The 25,578-nt window shown below is 44.7% G+C and overlaps 1 protein-coding gene across 6 annotated transcripts in view; it reads right to left on the bottom strand.

Annotated features, from left to right (window-relative positions):
* Nucleotides 1-23,051, bottom strand: part of Esrp1 (epithelial splicing regulatory protein 1) — a 56,339-nt gene extending 33,288 nt beyond the window's left edge. For 5 of the 6 annotated variants that reach the window (XM_013144047.3, XM_013144048.3, XM_013144049.3 and 2 more), the window contains exons 1-9: nt 22,654-22,920; nt 22,102-22,230; nt 20,950-21,063; nt 18,156-18,270; nt 2,332-2,430; nt 2,139-2,193; nt 898-1,008; nt 640-772; nt 499-541 (exon numbers count right to left, since the gene is read on the bottom strand). In XM_013144047.3, the coding sequence (XP_012999501.1) occupies nt 499-541; nt 640-772; nt 898-1,008; nt 2,139-2,193; nt 2,332-2,430; nt 18,156-18,270; nt 20,950-21,063; nt 22,102-22,230; nt 22,654-22,785 (931 nt within the window). In that variant the 5' untranslated portion in view covers nt 22,786-22,920. Of the gene's footprint in view, nt 1-498; nt 542-639; nt 773-897; nt 1,009-2,138; nt 2,194-2,331; nt 2,431-18,155; nt 18,271-20,949; nt 21,064-22,101; nt 22,231-22,653 lie in introns of all 6 variants that reach the window. The other variant, XM_003479937.4, reaches the window with a different exon arrangement.
* Between the last annotated feature and the right edge of the window lie 2,527 nt (nt 23,052-25,578).

The following is a 25,578-nucleotide window of genomic DNA, read 5'->3' as shown; positions in this document are numbered from 1 at the left end:
ACTTTTTTCATTTTGGAAACAAAATACTTGACACCCACAAACAAGAAAGGCTTATTTCAGGTCAACATCTTTGTATATTTTTATGGCACTTTTAATGGCTATTTAACCCCTAATAGATTCAATCAGGCCAAAAGGAGTTGTAATAGTACTTTATTTTGAGACAGGATTCTTGCCTTCAACTTACTATGTAGCCCAGGCTGGCCTGGAATTCCCAGTGATCCTCCTGCTTCAGCCCCTAGAGTGCTGGGATTATCGGGGTACACCACCACACCCAGCACTGAATGTAAACTCAGTAAGAAAGAGTTCCCAAGTTTTACTAAGCAATGAAAATCATTCGTGATCTGTGTATGTATGTGTGGTGAGAATAAAGGCAAAGCCACACACTGGACTCTGCAACTGAACTATCAGCACTGCATATCCCTATTCCTTCCTCTACTCTTAATATATAAGCAAACACTTCTGTCGTATTAACTAAAGACACTATATAAAGGCACTTACCACCAGCAATTTTAAGAAAATCTTCACCGGTTGCTTTGTAAACCTGTAAAAACAAAGAGAAGTTCAAATGCCCTGTTTCTGAGCCTTCCGTTCCACATTGATGCTCAGGAGAGGGCGGAGGGTCTCCAGTGAAGAACGTACCTCAATGTACCGGGTCCCCATGTGGTGTTTGTGCCTCTGCAGTGCTAGGTCCCTGTGCTCTTCGCTTACAAACCTAACCAGAGCTTCTCCGTTCCTCCGACCCTGAGCATTCAGACAAAGTGCTGCACCTCCCCTTTGAAAAGAACGAAACAGATGGCAGGTAGGAAACTCAGCGAGGAGAAAAGCAAGATGGGAAATCTGGTAAGCCTTTGGGATTGTTTCAAAACAAAACAAAACAAGAGGTTAAAGGAAACCAACTTGGCAATATTGAGTCCTTTGAAGAATCTTGCAATGTCCTGATCTGAAGATTGCCACGGTAACCCTCGTGCCCGTACCACAGTGTTGTCATCAATAAGTTCCATCTTGCTGCTGTGGATGAATAAAAAACTTCAGGTTGCAAAGTTAATGCGTCCATGAATCCCTGCTAGACAGTGTGCCCAGGAATCTGTGAGGTCGATTTATTTGCAGTTCAGACGGGCTTTGCTGTACTTCCTCACGTTCCTCAGGCCTCAGAAGCGTCCTTTAGTTTGTTCACTCTACAGACATCTGCCTGTGAAGGTCCAAGACCACCTGACTCCTCCTGCAAAGTGTCTCTCAGCTGAGGAGCCACTCACCTCTCAGAAACTAAAGGCCCTACGGTCAACTCATGATATGCAAAGTTCTCCCAAGACCCTCATGGCCTGAAAGACGCTAGAACCAAGGACAAATTCAAATTAATTCTCAGATATAGGTAACAATAATTGGGTGTTAAATCCAACTTGGAAGCAAAACTTAGGGTCAGAACAGAGCTGGCAACTAACACACAATAGGAATGTGTGTATGCAGTGAGAACTCTTCCACGGAAATATCTCCCCTGTCCAACCAGAGTCACCCCAGGATGTTTATGTTGGCACTTGGGAATCCCAATACCTCTGAGCCCTTCAGAAAGCACTTATACATTTTGACACCTTTTGATGTTCTGTTCTTCTGAGGTTCATGCTTTCAGTAATCCTAGGACATTTTCCTAATGGGTCACCTTCTTTGCAACCTAACAGGCTTCAAAGTCTCTCCACAGGCAAAGCTGTCAGAAGTTTCTACCTATATCAGGTACCAATCACCTGCAATTCACTACAGTAATTTATATTTCACCAGGCCTGCCTGGTCACAAGTAAAGACAGCACAACATTATATTCCTCTCTAGCTGTTTCATCTGCTTTCAAGCAGAAGCTGGAAAAACACACTTAACCCTAATTTTTTCCTTTGGAGATATTCCAAGTGGAGGATGGACAATTTTAGAGGAATAAAATAAGAATCACAGATACAAACAGTCTAAGTTGTACCTCTAGTCATTGAATAAGATGTCGATATTGTGTTTCACATAATTTTACTACCAGTATCCAAGTTTATTTTCATAAATAGCCTAACAATATGAAATGACATCAAAAGGTTAAGTTTCTAAAATATAAGGAGCATTAGCAGTTAAAAAAAAAAACTCAAGTGAATAGTATTTAGCTACGTACCAAGTGCCACTTTCAAATTTGTAGTTTACCCTCTCTGGATCAGAAAATCTGTGATCTAAAAATGAGAATGAGAAAACACAAGTCACCATTTTAGTTATCAGACACACAAAGTTTTAGAAACAAACTCAAACACATGGGTCAAGGAAGGATGGTAGAACCCAACTCTATGACTGACGATGACAGCAAGACTTACTGTAAGGCTCTGATATCATCGCTAAAATTATATGCCCCATATCTTCAACTTGAGAGGCTCCATATCGAAAGTCTGCACTATTCTTCTCAAAGTTTAAACCTGTGAGATTAAGTCAAGGGAAATATTTTGCCAAGGTCAAACCAAGTTGCCATAACCCCAGGTTTAACTCCTATAGAGCCAAAAGGCCAGGTAACATTCTTTAGAAACTTCAGGATGGCTATTTAGGGTTAGGGTTCGCCACTCCCTAAAGCCTCCATCTGCCCTCTAGGGTCAAATGCCCAAGTCTTTGGTGTTGCCAAGGAATCAAAGTTCAGTTTGTTCAGGTAACAGCACATGCATGGATGCCAAGCACAGTGGTTTTAGTTTTAAACTATATAATCTGCCACAAATTAGCATCCTTATTAGAATACTAATGAAAACCCTTTGTTCTATCTTCATTTTATCTGACTTCACGAATGCAGTGACCAGTGACCATGGAACACAAAGACATGGTTAGGTCAGTCAAGACCACGAGTTTTAATGACTAACTTTGGCCTCTTATGAAGACACTTCAAGTGACTGCTGACACTATTTCCATGTCACCAGTTTTACTTGGAACTTTTCTTCTACAATACTTTCAGAGTGCCTTGATGGCAGCAAATGCTAGTTAGAGAAAAAATTTCAGAAAAATTGAAATGTTCAAAGCCAACCATAGCCAAGAGGGTTTTTTTTCCTTCATGTGTGTGTTGGGGGGGAGGGGTATGTAAAGGCACTGTGGTACTGGGGATCAAACCCAGGACCTCCACACTGAGCTAGAGCCTCAGCCCTTTTTAATAATTGATTTTGAGATTGTGTCATGTTAAGTTGCCCAGGCTGGCCTTAAAACAGTGGTCTTCCCTGAGCCACCCAGAGAACAGATTATAGGCGTGCAGCATCACCCTGGAACCTTTCTTTTTTTTGACTTTATTTTCCAGCCATGCAATTTACCAGGGTGGGGAAGGGGTATCTCACTATGTTGCCCAGGCTGGGCTAGAACTTTGAACTAAGTGATTTGATTCTTCTGTCCCAGCATCCTAAGAGCTGAAGCATACAGGCACATGCTACAATGCCAGGTTTCAATACAGTTTTTCACCATGTCACTGCATGTTGGGGTGAACCACAAAAATGGACTCTTAAATCTTGGCTCAAATTCAGCTTAAGGGGGAAATCAGAAGATATTTCCATTATACTTTATGATTTAAAATCTCTAAAAATAAGCACTGTCACCATCAAAAGTTACTATAAAAGCTAAGTCACTGAAATTACACATTTATTTAAAATTTAATACTATACTATTTTATATTATGTATAAATATGAATAAATTTTATAATGTAGTTCAATGTACATCATATGTAATATATAGGACTGTATCTTTTCTCTAGAGTTTAAAATAAAATCAAGTAGGACTGGGAATACTGTCCGTAGTAGAGTACTTGCCTCGTATGTACAAAGCCCTGAGTTCTACTGCCAGCACAGCGAAAAACAAAAAGTAGACTGGGCATGGTAGCACACACCTGTAATCCAAGCACTTGGGAGGCTGAGGCAGGATGATTGCTGTGAGTCGAGGCTAGCCTGGATTACAGAGTGAGTTCAAGGCCAACCTAAACTATACTGGAGACTTTATCTCAGAAAACCAGGATAAACAAACAAAAAAACCCAAATATCTAAATTGGAAGAGTAAAGCCAAGAGATTCCAAGTTCAAATCCAGCCTGGGGAATTTATCACGACACTGTCTCAAAGCGGGAATACAGCTCACTGTGAGCTTGGGTTCAATCCCCAGGACATGGGATTCAGGGGTCATCTCAGTGACAGTTACTAGACTGTTTGCCTTATTTTACACCTAACTTTCCTAACAGATTTTAAAAACAAAGACAGATTGGGGCCAGGTATGTGGCACATACCTGTGATCCCAGCACTTAGGAGGCTGAGGCAGGATTGCTGCAAGCTCAAGGCCAGCCTGGGCTACATAGTTGAGATCAGGACCAGCCTGAACAATATAGAAAGATCTTGTCTCAAACTGGCCCCTTCCACACATAAATAAGACAAGGTATAAGGAAAGGTACTTACGTACTATTTAGTGTAACTAAGAGGGAGCAAATCAAAACAACGCAGAGTGCTGTCACCCAGAAGGCCTCCCAAGGTGCTGAGTGTTTAATAGTGTAACTTTGCCTAGCATGCACCAAGTTCCTGGGTTGCTACCCCGGCATCACACAGGCATGTGATGAATGCCTCCTGCCAAATACACCGATTATCTGAAGCCTCATCCAATGAGTTCTATCTTTTCCATTGGAAATTTAAAATCACTTTCCATTTCCCACCTCAGCTTCCGCTTTCCTTTCTGAGTAAAGAGATGCCGCTATCCAACAGCGGAAGCAAACTCATTTTTGTGTTGTCCCTTAACTGGCTCGAGCTCTCTGCTGTTAACATGTGCTGCAGAGAAAAGCCACCATATGTTCCTGGCCAATTACTTAACCCCACTAAACTTCAGCTTATCTGGAAAGCCACAACTGTGATAATCTTTACCTTCCTGGGCTGTTTGAGGTGATTAAATGAGATAAAACAAGCCCAGAGCACAGAGTAGCCATTTAAATAAGAGATGGCCTTCTGTTCCGAGCCCCAAGGCTGTGCACAGAACCCAGAATGACGAAAAGGAGTTTTTTTTTTTTTTTTTTTTAAACACAGTACTGAGGAAAGAAACAAAATTGATTATATCACATTTACCATCCTACTGGTAGATACACAGGCTTGAAATCTGTATTTTATATTTTCTCGTCTTTTTTTTTTTTAAATCCGTACTGGAGATCAAACTCATGACCACACACTTGCAAGGCAGGCGCTTATGCCGCTGAGCTGAATCCCCAGCCCCTGTATTTTACATTTTGATTATCATTTAATTCTACTTGCACTTATTCTAACATTTTATTACTTCTAATAACTTATTTTGGATAACATTTTCCTGAAAACCTTGTGCTAATCAATTGCTCTTTTAAAAAGACTAAGATTTTGATATTACAATGTACTGCGTCAGATAAAGGCATTTATATACTAAGTATCATTACTAATGGGTATAAATGTAAGTAAAATTGCCATTAAAAATGTGCTTATCACAAAATATAGTTCTAAAGAAACATGTTAATCAAAAGAATGCCCATCAATTTCAATGAAAACTAGGGATCATTTCAGGGGAATCTGGTAAATAATTCTTAATCCATGTGACTATCGTAGTACATTATTTCAAAGGATCAAAATTTTATTTTTTATTATACTTTTATGACAGTTTCCTAACTAATTCCTCAACACAGAAATTTCTTTTTGTAATAATTTTCTGTCACTGAGTATAAAATATATTAAAGACTATGGTAATCTTTAACGTGTTCATAGTAGGCTTACCCAAAGAGCCCTTTGCCTTCATACAACTATTTACTAATAAATGATAATTTCATAAATGGGAGCTATTTACAAATGTACTTTTTTTTTTTTTGTCTTTTTCCTTTTTATCGGTACTGGGGATCGAACTCAGGACTGCCTGCTTGCAAGGCAGGCGCTTATGCTGCTGAGCTACACCTCCAGCCCCACAAATGTACTTTTTAAGAATCTAACAAAACAAAACAAAACGCAGTGCTGGGGAATGAACTCAGGCGGCTCTACCCCTGACCTATGCCCCAGTTCTTTTTATTTTTTGAAATAGGTTCTTGCTACATTGCCTTGGCCGCCCTTGAACTTGCATGTTTCCTGCCTTAGCCTCCTAAATAGCTGGAATTACTGGCTTGTGTCACCATGCCTGGCTTGGGCTTTTTGAAGCCCACATCTATGCCCGAAAAATCTGACAACATATTACTCTTTGGATACCACACGATCTAATCACCAAGCTCACATGGTAGATCATGTCTGCATCCTCTATGATCTAGCGATGAAATAAATGTGCTGCCCACTGAGAAAAATGAATCCTTGGAGATGTTTAAACAACAGACTAATGCCTACTAACTGGGGTCACCGATTATTTATGCAGGAGCAGAATCAAGGAAGTATTAATTAATCCAGTACCACTTTCAAAGAGTGTAAAGACAGAACAGAAACACCAAAGACAAAGGAAGAAGATGCCTTGGCGGAGACAATGGCCCCTAGTTTTTCTAGGAGAGAGAATGAAAAAGTAGGAAACTCACAGAACTGTCTTGAGATAGACTAGCTGACAGATTCCACAGGTTTGCAGTGGAATAAAAACTGCCCATGAAATAAGAGATCAGGGGCTGAGGATTTAGCTCAGCGGCATAAGCACCTGCCTTGCAAGCAGATGGTCGTGAATTGGATCCCTGGTACCAATAAAAATGAAAAAGACAAAAAAAAGGAAAGAAAGAAAGAAGAGATCAAACCTGCTGTACAAGTTGTTTCTCTCAGCCTCGGCACTGACTCTGCATGGACGCCACACTATTCTTTGGTGGGAGAGGAGGTTTTATGTGTGCCGTAGGATTTTTAGCATTGTGCTGGCCTCTTACTACCTTCACCCAGTTACGGCAGCTAAAAATGTCACTGACTGGGCAGGCGAAAATCATCCCAGGTTGAGAAGCACACAAGCTGACAATTCCCAACAGCTCCAGCTTCTTGTTTTTTTCTTTTTTTCTTTTTTGAGACAGGGTCTCGCTATGCTGGCCTTGAGCTCACTTTGTAGCCCAGGCTGTTGAACTTGCAATGATCCTCCTTCCTCAGCCTCCTAAGTGCTGGGATTACAGGCATGAGCCACCACGCCAGGCTCCAACAGCTCCAGCTTCACACCTGTCCATCTACTGACCTGTCAGAAGAGTTCTTAAGAGACCATGATCAAACAGAGGTTTCGAAGAAAACCAGCCAAGGGAACACTGCGTACGGGCACCCTGATGCAGTGCCCAAATGGGGAGCTAGGTAAACTGTCAGGAGATACATGCATGCCCGCATACACCCTGGGGGCTTGGGAGAACAACATCTACTTCTGGGAGCCTGCCTTTGGCCCTCAGCATGATATTGAACAAAGAATGGAATTTATGTTTTTAAAGGAAAAGAATCTGACAGCACCTACACGTGATCTAAAAACCCTAAAATACTATCTGATCTTTGCAGAAAGAAACTTGCTAACCTCTGACATAGAAGAATGCAGGTTGTCAAGACAGCCAAACACAGAAGTTACTGCAGGAAATTAGGAAGTTAATACATGCTAACCTTTCATCCCTGACCAGAAAATACTGGGCAAGGGAGGCGGGTGGATTAAGAGCTGGAGAATTAAGTCCTTCAAAGGATAGTCCATTCAAATTCTCCTCTGTCTCCTATAAATGATGAGAGATATCTAACCTCCATACCTTTGCTTAAGCAACTCCCTTATAAAACACCCTTATCTTCTTAATCCCCCAGCCAAATTAGACCATGAGTAACTGTCGCATAACACCAAAGCCTTTCTTAACTGCTTTAGGTCACAACTATCAATTTAAGACTACATTAGATTTTGTATAAATTACTCTCTTCTCAGCAGTGCTATTTATTTCCTGAGTATAGGCCCTCATCTTTCTCTGATCTCTATCCCTCTGCCAAGGTTCCTGTAGCTTCTAAGAATACACTGACATAAACATTGCCACTTATCACCATCTCATGCTAACGTCCATCTATTTCTTCCGGTTTTCAAGATAATCTTGCCAGGTAAGTAATAGTAAAAACAGTAAGATGAAGAAACCAGAACTTAAGAGATTGAACCACAACTCATCCAGCTGCCTGGCTGGCAGGTAATGAACTGGAATTTTAACACAGCTCTCGTGTGAATACCTGCACACAATTCCCTGCGCCGAGCTAAACTTCACTTCATTTGTTTTTGTTTTGAGCAACACTTTGCAAGAAGCTTTTAAAATTTATAGATAAAAGCCAAGTGAAGGAGATAGAGATCAAAAGGAAAATAAAAAAGGAAAGCCTCCAGTCTGTGTTGAAATAGATTCATAGCTAAAGAATCAATTTTCCTGAATTCTCCTTTTTAATTAAGAATATGTTGTTGACATTTGGCAAACTTGGTTCTGCAGAACAGGTACTGACACGTCTCCTTTTAAGCCATCACACAGAGGAGAATCAGCAGCTCTAATCTGCTAACAACTTTTCAAAGTCACCCAACCTCCTCATGCCCAAACTATCTCCTTCCTTACACCAAACACACACACACACACACACACACACACACACACACACACCTCTTAGGCAACTTCACTCGATCCCTAACTCTGACCAGAATGAAACACAAATAACAAGTAAAAGGGACTTCCTTCCCTGAAAAAAAAAAAAAAAAAAAGCAGCTAGTGCCTATTCTTTTGCCTATCAATGCATAGTACATATGATTTTCAGAGCAATTGAGATGAGGCTGCACCTCCTGATTTATGGCCGTCATGCATGTTACTCATTCTGCCCTTGGGGCAGCCACAACAGCACAAACAGGCTCAGCCTGCTTTTCAGATGAGAACACAGAGAGGGACAGGAAGGGTGCAGCCAGGCTGGGTGGGAACAAAACCAACACTTTAGCTCCCATCGAGCCAAGCGCTGTGTTAATATGAAAGTGGGCGAAGGTGAAGGACCTGCACTATTCATCTGGACAGCAGGAATGCTTTCCTTAGCATCAGGTTTAAGGACTGAAGCCACACTTATATTGGCTGGAGGTATAGCCCACAGAAGGACTTTTTAAAAAGATCATTAATACTAGTTCACCGTGGCGCATAGCTGTACTCTCAGTCTTCTGGCGCAGAGGCAGGGATATCAGAAGTTCAAAGCCAGCCTGGGCCTACTTAGCAAGACCTTCTCTCAAAATAAAAAAAATGCAGAGAGCTGGGAATGGAGCTCAGTGGGAGAGCACTCAGTAACACTGGAGGCCCAGGGTCCAAGCCCCAAGAAAGCTCATCTACTAAAAAGGAAATTTCTTTCTCAAGTGCCTGAAAGTGAAAATGTTCAGTTTCAGAATTCTCACTTGTAAATAATGTCTTTTTCAAACTAAGTTTTTAGTTTGTGCCTAAGCGAATCACACATATTCCTCAACAAGCAAGTTTGTTACATCTTTTCCTATTTTCATTTTTATTTATATTGTAATCTCAAATACTGTGTGTAGTCATCCGAGTATTGTAATCTTTTTTTTAGTTTTTTTTTTTTACAATTTAAAGTTATATTTGTAATCCCACTGGGATGTTATTGGAATCCCAGCAAGTTAATTTTAATCTACCGCTACCAAAGCAACCCACGACGAGAGTAAAGACACTAAGACATATTCCAAGTTAAGAGCAGCCAAGGGGTCCTAAATCTAATCCCCATGAGGATGTGTGGACAAAGCCCCTGATCTTAGGCCTCTCCCAGAATTTATTATCTTGATAATAAATTATCTTGATACTATAATTATCAATTATTATCAATAATAATAAATAAGATGGGAGTGGCTCAGGGATGAGTGACAGTGAGGATGGCAGGAATTATGTAACTTGAGCTGGCTGGCCTGGTGGAGAGAAAAGCATTTTTGTAAATTGTGGAGATAAAGATATGCAGAAAAGGACTGGAGATTTAGCTCAGCTGCATAAGCACCTGTCTAGTAAACACAAGGTCCCGAGTATGATCCCCAGTGCCCCCCCCAAAAAAAGATATGCAGAAGGATCAATTTATATAATCTAATTAAGGAGCAACTAAATTGTTTTGGTAGGCTGTAGCTTTGGTTTTCACTATGTAAACTCTTGTGCCCTGGGGAGTTATAGCCTCTTTGTCTTAAGGCTCCTACCAGTTGACATTTTTGGAGCCTTCAGCTCTAACATCCCACTGTGTTTATATCCTTTATATAGAGAACACTATGTGAGGAAACAGGACTGTCTGTAGGCTTTGGAGATTATATACCAGTGCCTGGGCTAGCCTTATTTACAATGCTTAGAGCCTATTGAAGAGAGAAGGGAATACCATAGCCAGGTCTCTACATATCAGTATAATGAAATAAGTCTCCAAATAATCAAAGTTGCAGTAATTGCTTTGCATTCAAGGGGAGACACTGGAGTTGCCTCCCACAATTACAGTATAACACAATTACTGGTGTTGCCAGACATATTAAAATAACTACGGTAATGAACAAGAGAATAGCAAACAGATAAAACAGAGATAAGTCAAGTAATACTCCCAAGAACTGAATGTCTTTTAGGTAAGTAAAGGAAAATGGAGAAAAAGAAATGAGTTGTACAAGTTAGAAAATAGGTCCTCTACATAACCTGTGTGTGTGTGTGTGATGAGCACTGAACCCAGGGCATCACATAGGCTAAGCACACACTCGACCCCTGAACTATACCCCAGCCCCAATGTGGTATACTTTAAAAAGTGAGCTTTGGAAGAATAAAAATAAAAATAAATGCCACCATAAAAGAATATAACTAGGAGGCAGGGCAAAATATTTTTTTATACCAGCAATAAAATGCTGGTAAAAGAATCTAAAGCCTTAGTTTCAGCTCCATTTCTTTGGAACCTTCTCTTTCCAAGAGGAAAAACAGTAAGATCCTCAGCTAACGAATAAGACTTCCAGGAGGCCTGACAGTGCTGAAGACTCATGTGAAAGAATTTCAAACAAACCCGAGCAGTTAATACTACACTACAAGAATCAAGGGGGCAGCAGAAGTGAACCAATAGAGATAGGAAACTTTCACTCCAGAAAAAGACCTCTACAAGGGGTACACAGATCAGCTCAAGGACACTCCTGATAACTAGTCTTCTAAAGCCTTCTAAAGTATAATGATCCTGGAATTCCCAAACTCACATTTTTAAAGTAAAATGTATTAGTTTACAACTGAATCCAACCCTACACCATTAACCTAACTCCGAGGGCTGGCAAGGGACACACAATATTTCTAGTCACTTAACTTGTTACAGACCACAAGCCAGCGTGTTTACCAACTTGGCTCCTGTCACACCAGCAAGATGCCAAAGGTAATTCTCTCCTCCAGCTAACAAGGGCTACTAGGAGGGCAGCTTAACTGTACACTTGTGGATTATTTTAAACTCCTCTCATAGCAAGGAGAGGTACAGGAGGGTTTGCTGCATCCCTCCACATTGTTAACAATGGCCTTGGTTCCATTAATGAGAATGAACAGATTCTTTTTTTAATTATTATTAGTCTTTTTCCTTTTTATCGGTAACAGGGATCGAACTCACGACTGCCTGCTTGTAAGGCAGGCGCTTATGCCGCTGAGCTAAATCCCCAGCCCCGAACAGATTTTTTTAAGTCCAGCATGAGCCACATTCACACATAACTAATGGAGAACTCAAACTGCCCTTGATGTAACCTGCGTTAACCTGCAGCCTATACTTCGAAACTTCTTGACACATCCTCACATCAGACTTTACCAAAAAAAGTGCCAAATAATTTAAGACCATAAATCAATAAGGAAGTCCTTTTCAATGTCCCTGGCAGCTGTTCTTTCTTTACTGAGATCACAGGACCCCGAAGCTGCACAGGGTCACAATGGAGAGGGCAGGGTGGCCAAGCAAGGGCCAAGTGGTTGCTTGTGGTCTCCCTCCTCACAGTACCCCTTCCCATTCTAACTTGGGTACACTAAGAATGACAAACGCAATACACAGGGCTCGGTGAATCTGACTCCAGAGCTCCTGTTCTTAACCGTGCTGCTGCTGAGGAAATCCTCCACTCTTCTTTCAGTTGCTGTAAAACAGGGTAACTCTCTATTGGTCGGGACCTCACAATCCTCCTGCTCCAGCCTCCCGAATACCTTGGATTGCAAGCATGTTCCACATGTCCGGCCCCATTCTCGTTTTTAATGCCACTGCTCAAGCACTCATGTGTACACACAAATCCTTTACACAGATCAAGAGTGGTAAAACAGTCACTCAGGCAAACACATGCACACACACACACACACACACACACACACACACACACACACGCATGCCTATATGCACACTCCTGCACATCACTCTGTTGGTATGTGCTGGGAAAACTCCAAAAATACAAATTTCAAAAGGGGATTATATTTAAAAGGAAGCTAATTTAACCTGAGGTCCACAAGTAACGTTTGTACATGTAGAATTTTTGTATCAGATAGATGGGGGAGCACTGAACTTATGGACAAAAACCTCCAGGTCTTAGTTTCCCTGGCTATAAAATGGGAGTGAAGCTCCTACTGAACTGCTGCAAGGCTTCTGAAGGAAAGGCATGCATGATGCTTTCTTTTTTTCCTACAGTGCTGAAAGATGAAGTCAGGGCCTCGTGATCATCACGTCAGAGCTACACCATAGCCTTCCTTCCACCTGCTTTCCTTAAGCTCTCCACCAAGTTTGGCAAACTGAATTCAATACAATGGTAGAAGTTCTTGATTAATGAGAATTAAGTCATGCACCAATAGTAAAACTAACAAAAGCTATGTTAAAAAATCAATAGGAGGGCCCAGCAAGTGTGAGGCCCTTAGTTTGATTCCCATACCAAAAAAAAAAAGAAAGAAAGAAAATCAGTAGGAAATAATGAAGGGAAAAAAACCAAGATTGCTCTTAAAAAAGAAAAGCCTCATAATCAAAATGTCCTTTCAGTAAGTGACAACTAGTATTAACTTCCCCAAAGAGTCAAGGGGTTAACAAAGAAAAATAAAAGTTTTAAAAAGCATAAAAGTGCCATCACTGTCACCACACCTCACTACTTCACCTGATTAAATACAAAGCTGATGAAGACAATCGCTGTCCCTGCCAGGTAAGGTTTTCTGGGCTGGGGTTGCATAATTCCAAGGCAATCAGCACACAGGCACCTGGAACAGCTCGGTGGCTAACACGAACACCAGAAACAGTTCTTAGAATGAATACACAGACAAGAGCAAAGAATTGCAAAAATGAGAACCAGGACAGCACTTGAGAAATTCGTAGCGCTTTTACCAAAGTGGCCCTGGCTTTTCATTCACGTAGCACATTATGCTTCACATCACTTCCAGGTGGGAAGACCCAAAGCAAAAGCAAGGCTTAGAAAACCAGGCTTGGGAGTGCATACCTGTGATCCCAGTGTTCAGGAGGCTGAGGCAGGAGGATGGCCATGAGTTTGAGGTGAGGTTGAACTACATACTGCATGGTGAGTCCCTTCTCAAACAACAACAATAAAACAGGTAGGGAGCTCCCAGTGAAGCAGAGCAAGTGGCTAAGTCCTTGAAGGTTCAGAGGCTGTAACATTATATACGACTCAGTCTCACCTGCCCACTAGAAAAAGACGATACTGGGGTTGGGGGTGCAGCTCAATGGTACAGCATTTGTCTAGAAAATGACAACATTCGTGTTCTCAACTTCCAAAATGCTTTGAAATACTGCATATTCAGGGCTGGGGATTTAGCTCAGCAGCATAAGCGCCTGTCTTGCAAACAGGCAGTCTTGAGTTCGATCCCTGGTACCGATAAAAACAAAAACAAACAAACAAAAAGACGAAATACTGCATATTCAAATTCTACTTAAAAAAAAAAAAAAGGCCTCACTGTACACTTTTACCAAAAAATCTGTGTTAAACACAAAATTGCAGTTGAGATAAATTATATTCTTATTTTATGAGACAGCAAACACCCTTCTTGGTTTTATTCATAATTGCCACAACTTGGAAGCAAAAAATTGTCTCTCAGTAAGACAGTGGATAAACTGTGGTATACATCCAGTGTCATATAACACAGCAATAAAAAATACCCCATGAAAAAGACATAGAGGAACTTTGAATGCATATTACTACACTTAAAGAGCCAATCTGAAAAGACTATATACAGTTTAATTCCACCTACACTGCATCCTAGCCAGGTGTGGTGTATGCCCATAATCCCAACGACTGGGAAGCTGAGGCAGGAAGATTGATGCGAGTTCAAATACAGCCTGAACTACAAAATGAGACTGTCTCCAAAAAGCAAAATCTAAAATCAGATGAAAACAAAAACTACATAATCTCCCAAAAAGGCAAAAACTATAGACAGTAAAAAAAAAAAAAAAAAAGTTAATGTAAAAGAAATGAGTAGATGGAACATAAGAGTTTTTAAAACAAAAACTATTCTAACCAAGCACGTAGTACATGCCTATAATCCCAGCATTTGGGAAGCTGAGGCAGAAGAGTTACTTGGAGTTCATGACCAGCTTGGGCTACATACTGAACTCAAGGCCTGCCTGAACTACATGACAAGACTCTGTCTCAAAAACTAAACCATTCTGTAATGCACTGGATGTAGTGGCACACGTCTGTCATCCCAGAATCCCCGGACTTGGGAAGCTGAGACAGGAGGATCACTGTGAGTTTAAGGCCAGCCTGCATTACCAAGCAGAATATCTCCATAAATAAATAAATGACAAAAAACGAAACACCAAACCCCAAACTATTCTGCCCTATGCTGATACTTTAATGCATTGCATTCGGATACTGCAAAGGCACTTGCATGTCATTTACACTTTTCAAAACCCAAAGAATGACTAGAAGAGTGAATGCCAGTAATCCCAACATTTTGGGAGATTGAGGAAGGAGAATCTTGAGTTTGAACCAAACCTGCATGACTTAGTGATTTAGCAAGATCTCCTCTCAAAATAAAAAAGGGCTGATATGTGATTTAGTACTAAGGCCCTGGGTTCAATCATCAGAACTATTCACAGAGGACTTCAGGTGCTCACCCATGGTGACAGATGTCATCCTGGTGCAGTATTAACAGTGAGAGGAGTCAGGCATGGTGGTGCTTGACTGTAATCCCAGCACTCAGGAGGCTGAGACAGGAGGATTGACTGGAGTTCAAGGCCACCCTTGACTACATAGTGAGTTTAATTTAAGGCCAGCCTGAACTACCTTAGCAGGACCCTGTCTCAAAACAAAACAAAAAGGGAGAAGCAGGGTTCTTATGAGGACTTTTTCTACTCTATTTTGTTCTGGACCTAAATTTACTCTTTAAAAAAATCTACTAATTGAAAAATAGGTTGTAATTTTTACTTGTGGTTAAAGTTAAGTAAACACATTCCTCCACACACATCGAGTCTCAACAAAATGGTATTCCTATACTTTCATCTAAAATACCGTTGACTATGGGCTTGGGGCATAGCCTGTGGTAATATACATCCTTAGTACAGGCAATCACCAGCACCAAAGCATTAATTAAAAGTAAAATGCCAGGCTGGGCACAGTGGCACACACCTGTAATCCCAGCACTCAGGAGGCTGAGGCAAGAGGATTGCAATGAGTTAAGGAGACAGCCTGGACTACATAGTGAGACCCCGTCTCAACCTTCTCCAATGCCAAAAGCCAGGGGTACAAGAATCAATAGCAAGAAACATTAAGCCCATCTTCCCTGCCAAGCCTCTCATGAGTTCCTTTCTGGGGGAAGTCCTTTCCCTGCCCCCACCGGTCCACCTCATGGAACACGGAGGGAAACAGGACCAGTGACTTCATCTCTATGGCAAACAGCAAGGATGTTCAATGGCTATTGCTACGTCTTCGGTGTTATCCAGGAAACTAGTTAGTCATCTGAAAGAAACTCTTCCGTTCATACACTGTTGAAATATTTTGCATAGATGAGATGATATTCCGATTTACATTTGCTTTTGACCACAGAACTTGGTTTGGCCAGGAAAATTCTGATTTCTCAAAAAAGGAGCAGAGACCTGAAGACCAAAGTTCAAACCCAGCCTGGGGAACTTGATTAGACAAACAGTAAGGGCTGGGCATGTGAATTAGTGCAAGGCTCTGGGTTAAAGACCAGCACCACAAAAATAAAATAAAATGTAACTATTACCAAGAAAAACTAATAAAAGCAACACACAAATGTAACATTAATAGCAACATTTATGGTTAAAAATTTTTTCTAGTTGGTAACAAAACTATAAATCTAAGACATTCAGTGTATCCCCAAAGAAAATCTATAAGCCTTTTCCTTTTGCTGCTGCTGCTGCTAAGGATACAACCCCGGATCTTGCACACTCAAAATATAAAATACCGTCATTTTTCCTATTGGATGCATTATTGAATGGTCAGGAGATCCTACCTCAAATTTCAGATACAATGCACGTGAAACCAAACCCAACTTAGCTTTTTCCCCACAATATCCTTAATGTGCTCAACCACTCCAGGGACACTCTATCACTCAGTGATACCTACATGTCTAATTATTTTGAGATGAGGCCTCCATAAGTTGCCCAACTGGCCACAAGTCTGTACACTTCGCAGTTCAACCTGTGCAGTGGCTGGGATCGTGCATGCCTAGCTGTGGTTCAATGTTTGATTTTTGTCTCCGTGGCCCTTGAAATGGGACTATCAATACATCCCTACACAGCCAGAATTAAAAGATTTTTTAAACGATTATTAGCCCAACATCCATCCTACTCATTTACCTAAAGGTCAGACAGTGAAAAGGACTGTAGAGTATGAAGTGAACATTTTGAAAATCTTGCTAATCACCCCAATTTTAACCTGTGACGATCTTAGAAGGAAAAAAGGATGAACACCTAACAAGTTTTCTTTGAACTGTCAACACATTCAAAATGCCTAAACCTCAGAACTTCCTGTTTATAGGGATGGTAGCTTTTACTAGTTCACTGACCAGTAAGCACTAGGAAAAGGGTTCTTCATAAGTAACTCATAGTGCACTATCTTTTCCCATCTAAAGTTTTATGTGTTTGTACAAGTGTGTGCATTACTACTGAGCTAAGAACCACAGCCCCAGTTTTTTCCCAGATACAGTATTTCTGTTTTCAGTGTGTCACAGACTGGCACATGCTAAGAACAGAGTTGTTCCCTAACCTGGCCATCTTCCTGCCTCAGCCTCTCAAGGGCTAGATTATAGGTGTGTACCACCATGCTTGGCTTTTTTTTTTTTTTTTTAAGACAGTCTCACTGTATAGCTCAAGCTACCTTGAACTCATTTTGAAGCCCAGACTGGCCTCAAACTTGTGGCAATCTCATGCCTCAGCTTCCCAAGTGCTGGAATTACAGGTGTGTGTCACCACATTTGGTCCTGGCCTCAGTTCTTGAGTCAATGAGAAAGTTTAAGAGTAACCCACACTCACACACCAGTTCCTAACAGTAATATAGTTTCTACTTTGTGATGGCTCTGGAGGAACTCCTTTTATGCAGGTTCCCATCAAATACCTTAATACTTTAAAGACTGAAATCCACGTAAGAGGTCACTTATGATTTTAAGATTTAGGATTATAAAATCTACTTTTACAATGTATAATGCATCACATATACTATTTTGGCATGTAAAGAATCTGGAGACAATCCCACTGTCATGTTGCCACTCCTAAGGATGATTTATTAAAACCACCATGACCCGTGAAGGGGGCGATTAAGAGGTAACTCCAGCTGGTAATGAAAGCACAGGTACCTACTACTCAAGCAGACCAAAGACCAAAGTCACCGGCACAAAGGGCTTTGTGATCTACATCAGAGCAATCCCCTCACAAAACCCCATCTCTAAATCTGTTCACCAACTGTTTAAATTCAGTTTAAAAGGCCAGGCTGGGCTACATAGTGAGACCCTGGTTCAGAAAACATAAGGCCAAGGATGTAGTTCAGCAGGCTCAATGCCTGCCTCACAAGTGCAAGGGCCTGAGTTTGGCTCCTGATATAAAACAAACCATAAATAAGTAAAATAAAATAATTAACTTGGTTTAACAGCTACTCTGAAAGATCTAATGACACTACTGGCTCCTCCTAGCACAGTGTGCAGACAAATTTTGGATAGGACAATTCCATCCACACACTGACAGTTTAAAGCATTCAAAAGTTTCTTGAATCCACCATTTTCTCCCTGGAGCAATATTTTCAAAAAGATTCTTTGCTAATCATTTGAAGGATACACTGTGTCATGGCAGCAACATCCAGCTTGTCAATATCAGGTGAACCGGGGCAACATTTCTTGAATTCTTTTCGAAGATCAAAAAAGGAATAGAAGCATTCAGGTAGTAATACATTCTGAGGAAGGACAAGGTAGATAATGTTAACTAGGGGAATGTGGTTCCATGTTTCCCTAACAATTAAGGATCTAAAAATTGAATATGAGCATAATTTATCATGATATTCTAAAGCAGAAAACTTAATATAAGGTTTTTTTTTTTTTTTTTGTCTTTTTCTTTTTTATCGGTACCAGGAATTGAACTCACAACCGCCTGCTTGCAAGGCAGGTGCTTATGCCACTGAACTAAATCCCCAGCCCCTGTAAGTGTTTTTTAAAAATAGTTGCTCCTATTATTACATTGGGTCCTGACTATATATCTCACAGAAAAAATTTTAATGAATGACACGCAATCTTGGTATCCTATTATGCATTTCACCCAAAACATTTAGTAGGTCAAACGGTTACCTGGTTACCTGGTTACCTGATTAACCAACAAAGATCAATTTTGTGTCAAATAATAGACCCATAAGTTTTCCTGCTCACTATCTTAGAACTCAAACAGAATTGCAAAATACATGTATCACAAATAAAAAAAGGAAAGGAAAAATGGTCACCTAATGTTCTTACCTACAAGTACCACTTCTATGGTTATAAAAACAAAGTTCAATTAAAAAAAAGTTCAATAGTATGGAAATGGTATGACGCCACTGTTTCTTTGTTTTTGTCTTTTCTTTTTATAACCCTCCAAATCCTCATTCAATAGCTTTGAGATAATTTCTTTAAAAAGATTTTTACTTTTTTGATTTCAGTTCTTTTCTGAGACAGGATCTTGCTATTCGGCCCAGATTATCTCTAACCAAAGTCCATCCTGCCTCAGCCCCCTAAGTTCTGGGATTACAGGCCTGTACCATCATGCTGTCATGGAGTTTTGGGACCTTGGATGGAACTTCCGACCTTCCCCTTGCCAGACAGGAGCTTGTGCCATTGAGATAAATCCCTATCATGGCATAGTTTTCATAAAATTTCAAAATAGTTTTTATTTCCTCACTAGGAATTTCTACCCATCTGCAGGTTAGAAAAATCAAGGAAATACTTTTTAATGCTTGTTAATTACTTAATTATATCACCTATCCAAATTCCTTCTATTCAATTCTATTAAATATGATCTGCTCATGCTACAGTTGAAATCAGTGTCACCGCATCCTGGTCCCAGCTTTCAAGTTACCAAAAGAATCACAAATCCTTCCAATTACCTACAAGAAAGCTCATTTAAAAGCTGTGGCAACAATAATTCACATGTGCAACAATGAGGGAACAATGTTAACAGCTGTATCTACTTAAAATACTATCTTTTATTTAGTGCTTTCCCCTATCAATGAATATACAGAATTATTCTTTTATGCTGAGTTGTTTCAGTGTCTTGCACTGAATTAATCCTAAAATACGTGGCCGGGGAACGTTTTTTTCCTAGAGAGATTCCCCCATGTCCAAAGCAATCCTCCTCAAATAATGCAGACAGCTGTTTTCCTCCAGCCCAACAGGGAAAGCCTCTAGTCTTGTCCATCCCTATATAAATTTCAGGGAAAAAAGAACCCTCAAGTGTGTCTATTTATGGATCAAAGACATGTCAACTGGTCTAACATTTAATTTAAAAAAAACAAATAATTATGAAGATTCCTGTAAAAGGAATGGAACTTGAGTTTCTCCCAGAAGACTCTTAAAACTGTACAATTAACTAATTTCACAGCCTCCCATACTTTGAGAGAATGAACAGGGAAACCCGCACTGACTGCCCTCGCCTGGGTCATCAGTTGCCAGTCTTCATGGCTTATGTCTTTTCAAGCTCTTGTGATGCCTGCCTGCCTGCCACAGTAAAAGGGTTCAGCTCTAACTAATTTAAGTTGTTGGGAGCAAGTGCATTAGCAGTGATTGGCTGAAGGGGCAGCTGTCCGTGCTTGTCATTGTCTCTCCTAAGTATTCTTCCCAGGGAAAGAAATCACAGCCTACCAAGATAACAGTGTATTTTCTCATCAATACTCAAAAAAGTTAGCAAAGGGCTGGGGTGGTGTAATTCCAGCTACTAGGGAGGTTGAGGCAGGAGGGTCACAAGTTCTAGGCTATCCTGGGCAATTTAGTAAGACCTTATCCCAAAATAAAAATAAAAATAGTTTTGAACTTCTTTTTGTGGACCCACCCGCTCCAGCTTGAGTCCCAGGGCTCAAACTTGCCAATCCTCCTGCCTCAGCCTCTTAAAAGTGCTGGAATTACAACGCTGAGCCATCAAGACCAGCTGCTCCTTTCTTCTTAGGATAAAGCATTTCCACTAATAGAAGTGTTATAATGTATTAAAAATAATTCTTCCTTTCTTCCCTACTTGTAGTTATTTTGAGCGTCAAAAACTCAGCCCCCCCATGCTAGCTGGGGAAAAGAGAGAATGTCAAGAATCTTGAAAAAATTTAACAAGAGATCGCTTTCATAGATAACCTTAGTCCAACCCCTCACTGCAGTTCCAAACATCTCCATACAGTTGTCATGCATTTTTAATTGAGGTAGAATATACATAATACTACATTTACTCTCTTAAGGTTACCACCACCCTTTACCACAGCTTTAAAAATCTCAAAACGAAACCCTGTACCCGTTTAAATGGTAACTCCCCATTGAGGCTTTAATGCCTCCTTCGGATACATCTTTTCTTAAAAGCCTCCCGTCGGCCCCAAAATGCAACCTTTTGTTTCTGAAGCCAGCGCTCTTACCTTCTTGGAAGCCTCAGGATGCAGGATTTGCCTGATGTGCAGCTGCCCGTCGGTGCAGAGGCAGAAGGAAGTCCCCACCCCAATATTCAGCTCATTGCTCACTGACTGGTTAAACTGCAAGAACACACGAGGAGGACGCGGATTTGCAAACTCTGGGCGGCGCTGAGCTGATCCAGAGTCAATCGCGCCGAGGATCCGTAAGAAAACAAACTCCCTACAAACCCAAGGAAGCTTTCAAACCAATTCGCAGGTCAATACCTTTCTCCATCCCCTCTACTTTTACGATAAATTCAACCAAATCCGAGATTCCCTTTCACTAGCAGATTGCCTTCAGATTACATCATTCCCTGGTGTGCCTTTTTTACTTGTATGCTCCAGGTTTAAGAAACATAACCCATTTCTGACTTTAATTAAAAAAAAAAAAAAAAAAGGGTAGTGGACCCACAGAGCTCTGGAAAGGCTGGCACTGAGTCTCCCTGCATCCTTCTGGAAATGGTGAGTTTCTTTCACGACCCGATCTCGCGTGCCAGGACGGGGCTGCGGGGCGCCCTGCCAGGCCCCATCCAAAGCCGTCAGCCCCTTTTAGGTCACCTCCACCCCAAAGGAGGGTTCCATCGGCTCCACGGTGCCCAGCTGAACAGCCCACAGCACCTGCAAGCCCTTCCCGGGATTGGGACCGGCGCCCTCGCGGGAGCAGCCGAGTCCCTCGCTGCGGGAGTCCGAAGGCTGAAACCAGGCGGGGACTTTCCTGCTGCCACTGAAACCCGGGGGGCGCCTGCAGCACCGCGCGGGCCACAGCGCCCCCTGCCCCAGCCGGGCCGCAGACCCGAACCCCACCCGGGACCCGCGCGCCCGGGTCCGGACCTGGACCTGGGGACGCTGGGATTCCGCCCGGGCCTCGGACTGGCAAGACGCTGCCGACTCTCCGGCCCCGAGAACGACTCAGGGACTCGAGCACCGGGGAATTGGGGGCCCTGACCCTCAGGCGAGGGGAGGCAGCCGCCAGCCTCACGGGGCCCCAGCACGGGTCCCACCCACGCGTGATCTCCCGGCCCCGTCCCAGGGACCCGCCGAGGCCGCCCCAGGGGTGGGGCCGGGCGGGGCCGGGCTGGGGGCCCGGGTGGGAGTGGGCGGCGTGGGCCGGGCTGTCACCTGTCGCAGGGCTTGGTCCAGCTGCGGAGCCGTCGACAGGCTGTCGGCGTCTATTTTCGTTTCTTCTTTACAGTCCTCGGTCAGTTCCAAGTGATCCGGCCTGACGAGTGCTTCGTGCAACTGTCCCACCTCCGCGGGCAGAGAAATGCGGGTCAGGTCCCCGCTCCACGCCCGGCCGCCCGCGCCCCCTCAGGGCTCCGGGTGCAGCGTCCCAGCTCGCCGGGTGGGCGCGCGTCCAGGCCCCTGCCCCACCCCCACCCGAACAGGTCGCCAGGGCTCGAGTGGACCCCGGGACCCACGAAGGCCACCTGGTCCCGGCCCGGCAAGGGAACCTGGCTCAACTGCGCGGGGCCGGGTTCCGAGGGCAGATAAGGGCCCCAAGGCGCCTGGCCAACAAGTTCGGTTTCCCTCCGGATCCTCCAGGCCTCGGGTCCAGCCTCGCGAGTGGGCAGCGACGAGGGCACTCGCTTCCTCTCCCCCACCCCACCGCACTTCTCCAACAAACTTCTCGCCCCCCTCCTCGGCTAGGGACGAAACCTGTGGGGAAATTACCTTCTTGTTGGCCAAATCCACGACTTTCCACAGCAGCAGGATCAGCTCCTTCTCATCCGAGCCCAGTTTGGCCCCGGTGGCCCCAGCAGTGATCCCAAAAAGCACCACCAAGTAATCCGGAGACGCCGTCATGGCGAGAGGCGGGGAGGGTAGAGGGGGCCGGGAGGCGGCGCGCGGGGAGGGAGTGGGGACGGGGAGCCCTGCGCTCGGCGAGACCTCGCCTCCGAGCCAAAGAAAGAGCGCCCACCCCCCGCCGGCGGTCACCACCCCGAACCCGCACCTGGCCGGCGCCGCGCACCCGGGCAGGAAGGGGCGGAAGGAGGGCGCGGGGCCGCCCTTTTTGTATTCACTCGCCCGTGCGTCCGCGAGAGCCGGAGCAGGGCTGCACCCCGGGCGGCGCGCGCAATGGCTGAAAGCGCCTCTGTTTGGGGAGGTGGCTCTACCTGCCCGCCCCGGCCCCTCCCCCGCACGGCGCAGGTAGGAGACACCTGGCGGCGCCGCCCATTGGCTCCTTCAAACCGCGACGTGGCAGCGGCGGGGGAGGAGGCAGCTCGGGGAGGGGGAGAGGGGCGGGAGACAATGGCGTGGTGAATGGAGAGGCGGGGGGCCGAGCGGCCGGGGGGAGCCCGAGGGGCGGGGACCAGGCAGGCCGGGGAGAGGGTGAGGGGTTCCCGGCGCGGAGTCGAGGGCTGGGTCGCTCCTGGACGGCACCAGAGGCGTGGGGGGCTCCAGGAGAGACTGGCGGCCTGGGACGCGGCCCAAAGTCCCCCAAGGTCCGGCGAAAGGCGGCCAGAGGTGAGGCCCCGGGCGCGGAGCTGCCTGGGTGCGGCGCCCGGGCGGTGAGCTGCGGGAGGGACCGGCCCGCGGCAGCCGGGAGGTGGCGGGGACAGTGGGCGAGCCCCGGAAAAGCCTCTGCTGGGCGCACACACCTCTCAGCGCAAACAGCAGGAGCCCCGCCGCGGTCCCTCCCCTCGCCGTGCCCACCTTTCGGGGAGCGGCCCGCGCTCTGCCTCCGAGTCGCCGGAGGACGCGGCCACTCACCATCGAGAGGCAGGTGGGGGCCCCCCGCTCCCTTTGTCCCAACTTTTCCTTGTTACACCTTGTTTGTCCCGGCTGCTAGTTCAAGACCGGAAAACCCTCCGGGGTTGGGGCCCGCTTCCTTTGATTTGCCTGGAGCTTTGAATAAAATGCACCTACCCTGCATGCCTAATAAAGGTTTTCCCCAAACAGTCCAAATAAGCCTTTTCCTGAATTCTTCACTTTGGCCCCATACGCTGTACTTGTGTCTTTTGACTTTGTTTTGTTGAGAAGGTTCTCGCTATGCAGTTCAGGCTGACCTCGTACTCAGGTGAGCTTCCTGCCTCAGCTTCCCAAGGCTGGGCTTACAGGCGTTCGCCTACAGCTTTTTGGCTTTGGAGTGTGTCGACTTCACCAATGTTTCAAACCACCTCCCTCCCGCAACACAACTAGGGCTGGCTAGATGCTCCTGCGCCCGCCGTCAACCCGCAGTCCCCAAGTCGGATGGCAGTGCGGTAAGTTATGTTGACATTTTAGAAAAATACCAAAAATGGAACTGGCTGGGACTTTTTTATTTTCACGCGGTGTGGTCGTGGGAAGAGATTCCCCTGAAATCCGTCCCCTTCAGTCCAGGTGACCAGCCCTGCGTATTCGTGCTGTGCAGTCAGGTAAGCCACGCACCTTTCCCTGCAGGAAACCGCGCTGGGCGCGAGCCGGTGTCAGTACAAGGACGCCGAGCCCGGGAAGCTGGACACCCGGCTTCCCGGGGAGGGGCGAGGCGCCGGGTGGAGCTAGCCAAGGGCGCGCGCGCTCCCAGCAGGGCCCAGGTGCAGGCGGGGCTGGGCGCGGGGTGCAGTGCGCTTCCCCCGGGAGCGGGCGAGGCGGGGACCGAAGCTCGCGGAACGCTCGGCACCGCCCCCCGGCGGCGGCCTGGCCCGCAAGGTCGCAGGCCCCGCTGTCCTGGCTGCAAGGTGTGGAGTCACCGCTCGGCCCCACCCTGCCGCAGGTATCTCGGTGCCACCCGCCTTGGCTCTCGGTCGTCTGGGGGCAGGGACTGGGCGCGGAGCGGCCGGGAGGGACCTGGAAAAACCACCCAGATTGCATTGCAGTGGGCGAGGCTGCCTGGCAGAGCCGGTTCCCCGGGAGCCGCCCCCCGCGGGGAGCTTTGGCGCAGGGCTCCCAGGTGCCGGTCCCCATCGGGGAGGGAAGCCGGGCGCCTGACTTCGCCGCTCCCTGAAAGTGATTAGAACAGTGGCGCAAATGCGGCAGAAACCTGCCCTGCTGTTGGCGCCATCGCTTCTGCTGAGCGTTTGCACTTAGTAACTACTCCGCTGTTTAACAAGGATCCGCGGGAGCCTTAGCCAAAGTAGAATCAGGACTCCTAGCTGCCCAGTTTGCGGAGCACTGCTTTCCTCCTGCATGAAGTTGTTGCATCCTTGGGTTCCAGTTTGGGGAGGGGGGCAGATAATTTGTCCAACAACACTGGGATATTTTCGCTCTGTTCAGCAATACTACAGTTTCAGGGCTTGGAATACAGCCTGACACACTATGCACTTAACAAATATTTGCTGAATGGCTATAAGAACACCCACCCATTTGTACGGCTCTTTGTCTTCCAAACCGAGGGCAGAGTTCATCGTTGCAAAGGTGCGATCCTCCACAGCAGAGGTTACAGGTAATTAAAGGCTCAAATGTTTGGAAAGAGTAGGTACTAATTCTCCATAAACTTTTATTAAATTAAGCTCGTAAAACGCGAGAATCTCAATGGCGGAAAATCTGTATAATGCAAGTGAATGGATTCTGGATGTGAAATGTTTTCTCCTTTATCACCAGCATGATTTTAAAAGTCTACAGAACAAATAATCAGGAAGGTGGCTGGGAGGGGACCTGGAAAGTGAGCCTAGACAA

The sequence above is a fragment of the Cavia porcellus genome, unplaced genomic scaffold (genome assembly GCF_034190915.1).
Source record: "Cavia porcellus strain 051 isolate PalLab524CR breed Dunkin Hartley unplaced genomic scaffold, mCavPor4.1 scaffold_10, whole genome shotgun sequence".
Lineage (NCBI taxonomy): Eukaryota > Metazoa > Chordata > Mammalia > Rodentia > Caviidae > Cavia > Cavia porcellus.
The sequence above is the reverse complement of the archived record's forward strand: the minus strand, read 5'-3'. Positions and strand labels throughout refer to the sequence as shown.